This window comes from Pristiophorus japonicus, chromosome 19 (assembly GCF_044704955.1).
Source record: "Pristiophorus japonicus isolate sPriJap1 chromosome 19, sPriJap1.hap1, whole genome shotgun sequence".
Taxonomy (NCBI): domain Eukaryota; kingdom Metazoa; phylum Chordata; class Chondrichthyes; family Pristiophoridae; genus Pristiophorus; species Pristiophorus japonicus.
The window spans coordinates 55,818,552-55,828,389 of NC_091995.1; the positions used below are offsets into that span (position 1 = coordinate 55,818,552).

General features: G+C 45.5%; 1 protein-coding gene across 1 annotated transcript in view; it reads left to right on the forward strand.

Moving 5' to 3' along the window:
• Positions 1 to 659: 659 nt before the first annotated feature.
• The window catches only part of LOC139229871 (H-2 class II histocompatibility antigen, E-S beta chain-like), a 41,059-nt gene continuing 31,880 nt past the window's right edge, over positions 660 to 9,838 (forward strand). The window contains exon 1 of the mRNA XM_070861505.1: positions 660 to 795. Coding sequence (XP_070717606.1) covers positions 693 to 795 — 103 coding nt within the window. The 5' untranslated portion in view covers positions 660 to 692. The remainder of the gene's footprint in view (positions 796 to 9,838) is intronic.

Here is a 9,838-nt window from a genome sequence, read left to right on the forward strand (position 1 = left end):
CTGGTCATTATTCCACCATTCACACCCTATCTGGACGAACCTTTTTCTAACTCCCCATCATCCCTTCTGTCTCTCTAATCTCTCCTGCCTTCCACCCTATCACAGACCTTCCCCTCTCCCTATCAGAGCTGGTTAAGAATCTGTTCTTTCCGAACACTCTCCAGTTCTGACGGAGGGTCACTGACCCGAAACATTAACTCTGCTTCTCTCTCACCAGATACTTGCCTGACCTGCTGAGAGTTACAGCATTTTCTGTTTTTATTCCAGGCTCGCTTATTGGCCCACTACTACCCGGCAACAGGTGACGACAAGCGTTTCAAAGCCCTGATTGGGCGTTTTCCGCTCGTCTATCTGGCCCTTCTTTTCCCGGCTTTGATTGGTTTCGCTCAGCCTGATTGGTGTCTCTCAGCCAAGCTGATTGGTCCCTCTCCACACTGCTCTGATTGGTTCCTTTCTGCCCAACTCTCATTGGTTTCTCACGATCCAGCTCTGATTGGTCTCTCTCGCCACGGCTCTGATTGGTTACACTGTGCCGGGCCCTGATTCGTCCCTCTCCGCCCAGCTCTGATTGGTCCCTCGCGACACGGCTCTGATTGGTTACACTGTGCCGGGCCCTAATTGGTTACTCTCTGCCGGTTCCCTATATAAAAGCCGCTCACGGTCCTTGCACCGCCACTCAGTGTCTGATCACCATGTATCTAGTGTGGGCCGCTGCTCCCCGCGCCCTCTGGCTCCGGATCCCGCTTATCATCGGCACCGCGCTGCTCTTCAATGGGGAGAGAGACACCGGGGCTGGTGAGTACCGCCCGACCGCAGTTAGACCGGCTCCAGTCCAGGGGGGGGGGGGAAGGAGAGAGAGAGAGAGAGAGAGAGAGATAGAGATAGATCACTGGGGAAACCCTGCAATGGCTGGAGCCATGCACCGTGCGATTGATGGTTGTAGTTAGCAGGGGTTCGGGGAAATGTCCTCCGCCCAACCATCTCCAGCTGGTTCAGTACTGAGGCTGTGCTGATAATTCCGGTGCTCAACTCCATTGCCCACTCCTGACAATCTGAGTGATGTGATCGGGTTCACTGATGAGCAGGTGTAAATTCTCAGACCATAATCTGCCCACTTTTAGTAAACCTACATTTCATCCTCATTGTGAAGATCGGCTTTGTGACTTGATGCATTGTAAAGTTTGACATTTTTACTTGTCTGCCCTGGATGGGATTTTTGTTTAACTTGTAATATGTTGTTGCTTTGTGTGTAGTTGGATTGTTCACAAAGGGTTTACTGAGTTGAAAGAAAGACTTTCATTTCTGTAGCGCCTTTCCTGACTACTGGAAGTCCTGAAGTGTAGTCATTGTTGTAATGAGGGAAATGTGACCGCCATTTCCATTCAGCAACCCCTCAAACAGCAGTGATAATGACCAGTGATGATCTGCTTTTGTTTTATTGATTTGAGGGATAAATATTTCCAGGACACCAGGGAGAATGTCTTCAAAATAGTGCCATGGGATCTTGTATGTCCAGCAGACAGACCCTCGTTTAATGTCTCATTTGAAAGACAACACCTCCAACAGTCCAGTGCTCCCTCAGTACTGCACTGGAGTGTCAGCCTAGATTTTTGTGCTTGGGTATCTGAAGTGGGACTTGAACCCAGAACCTTCTAACTGAGGAGAGAGTGCTACCCACTGAGCCACAGCTGACACCAGATGGACAGCTATTCTGATGTGTAGGCCAAATTACTTAGCCAATAGGGAATCATTTGTTTAAGAATTGTGATACATCCCTCAAGTTGGTTGCTCAATTCTGTGCCTGGAACAGTGAGGCAGAGGTTTTCACTCCCTCCAGCCAGTGAGACCAGCTCAAGCTCCAGATTGAGGCATGCCTGGAGTGTGTGAGAGTCAGGGGTTTTGAGTTGTGATACACTAGGGAATTGATTACATCTTGCTGTTAAATAAACAAGCTTGGTTTATAATTGGCTTGGTCTCCTCCATTATCAGTCCAGCTTCCAGAAGATGGGAAAATGCACCAGTTTTCAGTAAATATGAGGGGTCTTGTTACATTGTTGTTTAACTAAATATTGAACAATAAAGGTGTTAAGGTTGTTTGTGGGTCCACTCTTGGCCAGTGATGCTGAATATCTACTGTAAGCCTGAACTTTGTATATGCACAGATGAAATTAAAATGTCATAATGTGCAAGTGATTTATTCTGTACAGTTTTCAATGAGCTCTTGCCAATTACTTGCCTGAATCTATATATAGAAATGCTGGTTGGACCTGTAGGTGATATGGTGAGGGTCATGTTATGCAGCATTAGTTGCACCTGATACATGAACTTAATGGACAGAACCTTAATTTGCAAAATGTTAAAGGAAAGCCAAACTGTACCTCATTCCTACACCAGTACTCTTGGGCAGAACCAGAAGAATAGGACAACTTAAATTAACATGAACATAAATAGAAGCAGGAGTAGGCCATACGGCCCCTCGAGCCTGCTCTGCCATTTAATATGATCATGGTTGATCCGATCATGAACTCCGATCCACTTCCCTGCTCATTTCCCCATAACCCCTTTTTTCTCTTATTGGTTAAGAAACTTCCCTCTGTCTCCAGGCCAGGTCCAAGATCACCCCAACCTGTGTTGTCGAGCTACAGTACGTGGATTATGCCTGCGTCGGCACACAGGCTGAACTCCAGGACATAATTGACGTATTTCCTGAGGCGTACGAAAGCATAGGCTTGCGCTAAGCATCAGTAAGACAAAGGTCCTCCACCAGCCTGTCCCCCAGTCATCAAGATCCACAGCACGGCCCTGGACAACGTGGACCACTTCCCATATCTCGGGAGCCTCCTATCAATGAGCAGGCATTGACTATGAGATCCAACGCCGCCTGAGGAAAGTGTTTTGAAGACCAGGCTCTCAAAACTGCCACCAAGCTCATGGTCTACAGGGCTGTTGTAATACCTGCCCTCTTGTATGGCTCAAACATGGACCATGTACAGTAGACACTTCAAGTCACTGGAAAAATACCACCAATGATGTCTGCAAGATCCTACAAATCCCCTGGGAGGACAGATGCACCAACATTAGCGTCCTTGACCAGGCCAACATCCCCAGCATTGAAGCACTGACCACACTTGATCAGCTCTGCTGGGCAGGCCACATAGTTTGCATGCCAGACACTAGACTCCCAAAGCAAGTGCTCTGCTTGGAACTCCTTCGGCAAATGAGCCAAGGTGGGCAGAGGAAATGTTATAAAGACACACACACTTTATCAAGGAGGCTTTGTAACATCCCCATTGACACCTGGAAGTCCCTGGCCAAAGACTGCCCGAAGTGGACAAAGTGCATCTGGGAGGGCGTTGAGCACCTCTAGTCTTGTCGCTGAGAGCATGCAGAAATCCAGCGTAAGCAGTGGAAAGAGCATGTGGCAAACCAGTCCCACCCACCCTTTCCTTCTACCCCTCTGTCCCACCTGTGACCGGGACTGTGGTTCTTGTATTGGACTGTACAGCCACCTAAGAACTCCTGTTAAGAGTGGAAGCAAGCCTTCCTTGATTCTGAGGGACTGCCTATAAGAAACTATCTAAATTTATTCAATGACCCAGCTTCCACAGCTGAGGCAGCAAATTCCATAGATTTACAACCCTCAGAAGAAATTCCTCCTCATCTCTGTTTTAAATGGGTGGCCCCTTATTCTAAGATTATGCCCCCTAGTTCTAGTCTCTCCCATCAGTGAAAACATCCTCTCTGCATCCACCTTGTCAAGCCCCCTCATAATCATATATGCTTCAATAAGATCGATTCTCATTCATCTGAATTCCAAATGAGTAGAGGCTCAACCTTCAAGTCCAACCCCTCATCTCTGGAATCAACCTATTGAGGGAGTGCAGCGAAGGTTCACCAGACTGATTCCAGGGATGGATGGACTGTCATGAGGAGAGACTGGATCAACTGAGCCTTTTCACTGGAGTTTAGAAGGATGAGAGGGGATCTCATAGAAACTTACAAGATTCTGACGGGACCGGACAGGTTAGATGTGGGAAGAATGTTCCTGATGTTGGGAAGTCCAGAACCAGGGGACACAGTCTTCGGATAAGGGGTAGGCCAGTTAGGACTGAGGAGGAGAAACTTCAGAGTTGTTAACCTGTGGAATTCCCTGCCGCAGAGAGTTGTTGATGCCAGTTCACTGGATATATTTGAGGGAGTTAGATATGGCCCTTATGGCTAAGGGGATCAAGGGGTATGGAGAGAAAGCAGGAAAGGGGTACTGAGGGAATGATCAGCCATGATATTGAATAGTGGTGCAGGCTCAAAGGGCTGAATGATGGTCTACTCTTGCACCTATATTCTATGTTTCTAACCAGAGTCCATTTGTTTGATGACTGTCTCCCATGAATGGCCTTGGCTTTCCCAGATCTATGGAGGCTGAGTTCCTGACCCCCCCCCCAGTAACCCCCATACATCAATTAAAGTTTAAAGGCTGGACATGGTTCATCCAATGATCCCCACTGACTAACATCACTGCACAAGGCAGTAATGTGACCTCGTAATAAGCAGTCAGAGGCCTGTAAAAATAAGCTCTGACATCTTCCCCTCCAGCTTGTGTTCTTGTCTTTTGCCACAGACATTACTGATATTAAACACAGAAATTATTCTAGCCTGGATATTGGCGATATTAAACATAATTACTGGAATACTGCTACTAACACAGATGTCGCCACACCAGTCCCTCACGCTCAAGTCTGTTTCTTTTGAACTTATCTGGTGCACAACTGGCTTTGTCATTATCGTCAGATCTGACTGGACCACATCAAGTGCTATCTATCCCTGCTCTGCTTTTCCAAAACCACCTTCTCCAGGACTAACCTCTAGAGCAAAGCTAACCCCACTACTAACATAAGAATAGTAGGCCATTCTGATCCTGGCCTCACTCCACTTCCCCGCCCACTTCATAACCCTTGACTCCCTTATCATTCCAAAAACTGTATCTCTGCCTTAAATATATTTAAAGTCTGGATGTGGGAGCAGTAACTGCATTGATTGTAATCTACCAAATTCCCTGGATTCTGGGGTGGTCAACGGATTGGAAAACCGCAAACTTAACGCCCTTATTTTTTTAAGAGGCAGACAAAAAGCAGGAAACTATAGACCAGTTAGCCTAACATTTGTCGATGGGGGAAAATGCTGGAGTCCATTATTGAAGCAGTAGCAGGACATTGAATCATGCTTTTCTAAATCAAGCAGTCAGCATGGATTTGTGAAAGGGAAATGTTTGACAAACTTGCTGGAGTTTTTCGAGGATGTAATGAGCAAGGTGGATAAAGGGGAATCAGTAGATGTGTATTTTTGGATTTCCAAAAGGCATTCGATAAGGTACCACAAAAGGCTCAAGATAAAAGTTCATGGGTTTGGGGGTAATATTAGCATGGATAGAGGATTGGCTAACTATGTCAGGATAAATGGATCATTTTCTGGTTGGCAAATGGTGACTAGTGGGGTGCCGCAGGGATCGGTGCTGGGGCCTCAACTATTTACAATCTATATTAATGACTTGGATGAAAGGACAGAGTGTAATGTAGCCAAGTTTGCTGGTGATACAAAGATGGATGGGAAAGCAAATTGTGAGGAGGACACACACAATCTGCAAAGGGATATAGACAGGCTAAGTGAGTGGGCAAAAATTTGGCAGATGGAGTATAATGTGGGAAAATGTGAGGTTATGCACTCTGGCAGAAAAATAGAACAGCAAATTATAATTTAAATTGAGAAATTACAAAGTACTGCTGTACAGAGGGACCTGGGGCTTCTTGTGCATGAAACACAGTATACAGGTACAGCAAGTAATCAGGAAGGCAAGTGGAATGTTGGCCTTTATTGCAAGGGGGATAGAGTATAAAAGCAGGGAAGTCCTGCTACAACTGTACAGGGTTTTGGTGAGGCCACACCTGGAATACTATGTACGGTTTTGGTCCCCCATATTTAAGGAAGGATATAAGTTTTTAAAAAATGGGATGAGGGCCGACCAGCTGAATTTAAGGCGCTAGGAGTTGAATTTAAAAAGTAGGACCTCAAAGATAGTAAACTCAGGATTGTTACCAGTGACGCAGGCTAGTCAGAGTATAAATAGCAGGATAGTTAAGATGAATATGCGGCTTGAGGAATGGTGCAGAAGGGAGGGATTCAAATTCCTGGGACATTGGAACCAGTTCTGGGGGAGGTGGGACCAGTATAAACTGGATGGTCTGCACCTGGGCAGGACCAGACCAATGTCCTAGGGAGTGTTTTCTAGTGCTGTTGGAAGGGTTTAAACTAATGACAGGGGGATGGGAATCTATGCAGGGAGACAGAGGGAAGTAAAATGGGGGCAGAAGCAAAAGGTAGAAATGAGATGAGATGAGGAAAAGTGGAGGGCAAAGAAATCAAAAGGCCACATTACAACATAATTCTAAAAGGATTGTTTTTTTTTAATGTGAGGAGCATTCATAAGTGGATGAATTAACTACGCAGATAGCTGGTAACGGATATGATGTAATTGGGATTACGGAGACGTGGCTCCAGAGTGACCAAGGTTGGGAACTCAGCATTCAGGAAAGATAGACAGAGGAAAAGGAGGTAGGGTAGTGTTGCTGGTTAATATAGAAACATAGAAAATAGGTACAGGAGTAGGCCATTCGGCCCTTTGAGCCTGCACCACTATTCATGCATTTCAGTCCCCCATTCCTGCTTTTTCTCCATATCCCTTGATCCCTTTAGCTGTGAGGGCCACATCTAACTCCCTTTTAATATAATGAACTGGCCCCAACAACTTTGGAGAATTCCACATGCCCACAACTGAAGTTTTTCTTCATCTTGGTCCTAAATGGCTTACCCCTTATCCTTAGACTATGTCCCCTGGTTCTGGACCTCCCCAACATTGGGAACATTCTTCCTGCATCTAACCTGTCCAATCCCGTCAGAATTTTATGTTTCTGGGATACCCCCTCATTCATCTAAATTCCAGTGAGTATAAGCCTAGTCAATCCAGTCTTCCTTGTCAGTCCTGCCATCCCAGGAATCAGTCTGGTGAACCTTTGCTGCACTCCCTCAATAGCAAGAATGTCCTTCCTCAGATTAGGAGACCAAAACTGTACGCAATACTCCAGGTGTGACCTTACCAAGGCCCTGTACAACTGTAGTAAGACCTCCCTCCTCCTATACTCTCATCCTCTCGCTATGAAGACCAACATACCATTTGCTGCCTTCACTGCCTGCTGTACCTGCATGCCAACCTTCAATGACTGATGTACCAAGACACCCAGGTCTTGTTGCACCTCCCCCTTTACCAATCTGTCACCATTCAGATAATCAGCCTTCCTGTGTTTACCACCAGTGGAAAACCTCACATTTATCCACATTATACTGCACCTGCCATGTATTTGCCACTCACCTAACCTGTCCAAGTCACCCTGCAGCCTCTTGGCATCCTCTTCACAGCTCTCACTGCCACCCAGCTTAGTGTCATCTGCAAACTTGGAGATATTGCATTCAATTTCTTTGCAATAGTAAGGAAGGATATCAGCTTGGATGATGTGGAATCTGTATGGGTAGAGTTGCGGAATACCAAAAGGCAGAAAACGCTAGTGGGAGCTGTGTACAGACCACTGTAGGGTCTCTTATTCTTAGCAGTTGATGAGACTCGAGTCCAGTGGTAGTATCCAGGCAAACTTTATTGGCTCAGTTACATCTTGCAGTTACTAAGAATAAAGCATGCTCTACTGTGTTACAGCTTCAGTTATAGTCGTGAACGTGGGGTCTTCCCATTCCCTGATTGGGCCTCCTGCTGTTACTGGGGTCAGTTTGTCGACTCCGGACTGGCCGCTGGTTATGACCCAGCTGTCCATTGCAGATAGCAATTGCCTTGGTCATGTGATTACCACATCATACCCCTTCCTCCTGCTGTTTAGTTTCACAGCATGTTCCTGTTATCTTATAAATTAATCAGGTCCCACAATACCAAACAGTGGTTGGGGATGGCATCAAACAGGAAATTAGTGATGCGTGCAATGAAAGTACAGCAGTTATCATGGGTGACATTAATCTACATATAGATTGGGCTAACCAAACTGGTAGCAACATGTAGGAGGAGGATTTCCTGGAGTGTATAAGGGATGGTTTTCTCGACCAATATGTTGAGGAACCAACTAGAGAGCAGGCCATCCTAGATTGGGTCTTGTGTAATGAGGATTAATTAGCAATCTTGTGCGAGGCCCCTTGGGGAAGGACAGAGGGTTTAATGAAGAGGAGGAAAAATAGAGTGTGAGAGTAAGCTTGAAGGGAACATAAAAACTGATGGCAAAAGCTTCAATAGATTTGTGAAAAACGATTAGTGAAGACAAATGTAGGTCCCTTGCAGTCAGAATCAGGTGAATTTATAATGGGGAACAAAGAAATGGCAGACCAATTGAACAATACTTTGGTTCTGTCTTCACCTAAGGAAGACACAAATAACCTTCTGGAAATACTAGGACTGAGGGTCTAGCGAGAAGGAGGAACTGAAGGAAATCCTTTAGTCAGGAAATTGTGTTGGGGAAATTGATAGGACTGAAGGCTGATAAATCCCCAGGGCCTGATGGATTGCATCCCAGAGTACTTGAGGAAGTTGCCCTAGAATAGTGGACATATTGGTGGTCATTTTCCAACATTCTATAGACTCCAGATCAGTTCCTATGGATTGGAGGGTAGCTAATGTAACCCCACTCTTGTTTTTTTAAAAAAAAAGAGAAAACAGGGAATTATAGACCGGTTAGCCAGACATCGGTAGTGGGGAAAATGTTGGAATCAATTATTATAGACTTGATAGCAGCGCTTGTGGAAAGCAGTGACAGGATCGGTCCAAGTCAGCATGGATTTATGAAGGGGAAATCATGCTTGTCCAATCTTCTAGAATTTTTTGAGGATGTAACTAGTAGAGTGGACAAGGGAGAACCAGTGGATGTGGTGTATTTGGACTTTCAAAAGGCTTTTGACAAGGTCCCACATGAGATTGGTGTGCAAAATTAAAGCACATGGTATTGGCAGTAAGGTATTGATGTGGATAGAGAACTGATTGACAGGAAGCAGAGTAGGAATAAACGGTCCTTTTCAGAATGGCAGGCAGTGACTAGTGGGGTGCCGCAGGGTTCAGTGCTGGGACTGCTGCTATTTACAATATACATTAATGATTTGGACAAAGGAATTGAATGTAATATATCCAAGTTTGCAGATGACACTAAGCATCCTCCTCACAGCTCACACTGTCACCCAGTTAAGAGGATGCAGGGTGACTTGGGCAGTTTAGGTGAGTGGGCAGATGCAGTATAATGTGGATAAATGTGAGGTTATCTACTTTGGTGGCAAAAACAGGAAGGCAGAATATTTGGTGACAGATTAGGAAAAGGGGAGGTGCAATGAGACCTGGGTGTCGTGGTGCATCAATCATTGAAAGTTGGCATGCAGTTACATGAAGGCAAATGGCATGTTGGCCTTCATAGTAAGAGGATTTGAGTATAGGAGCAGGGAGGTCTTACTGCAGTTGTACAGGGCCTTGGTGAGACCACACCTGGAATATAGTGTTCAGTTTTGGTCTCTTAATCTGAGGAAGGACATTCTTGCTATTGAGGGAGTGCAACGAAGGTTCACCAGACTGATTCCTGGGATGGCAGGACTGACATATGAAAGATTGGATCAACTAGGCTTGTATTTAGAAGAATGAGTGGGGATTGCATTGAAATATAAAATTCTGAAGGGATTGGACAGGTTAGATGCAGGAAAAATGTTCCTGATATTGGGGAAGTCCAGAACCAGGGGTCACAGTCTAAGGATAAGT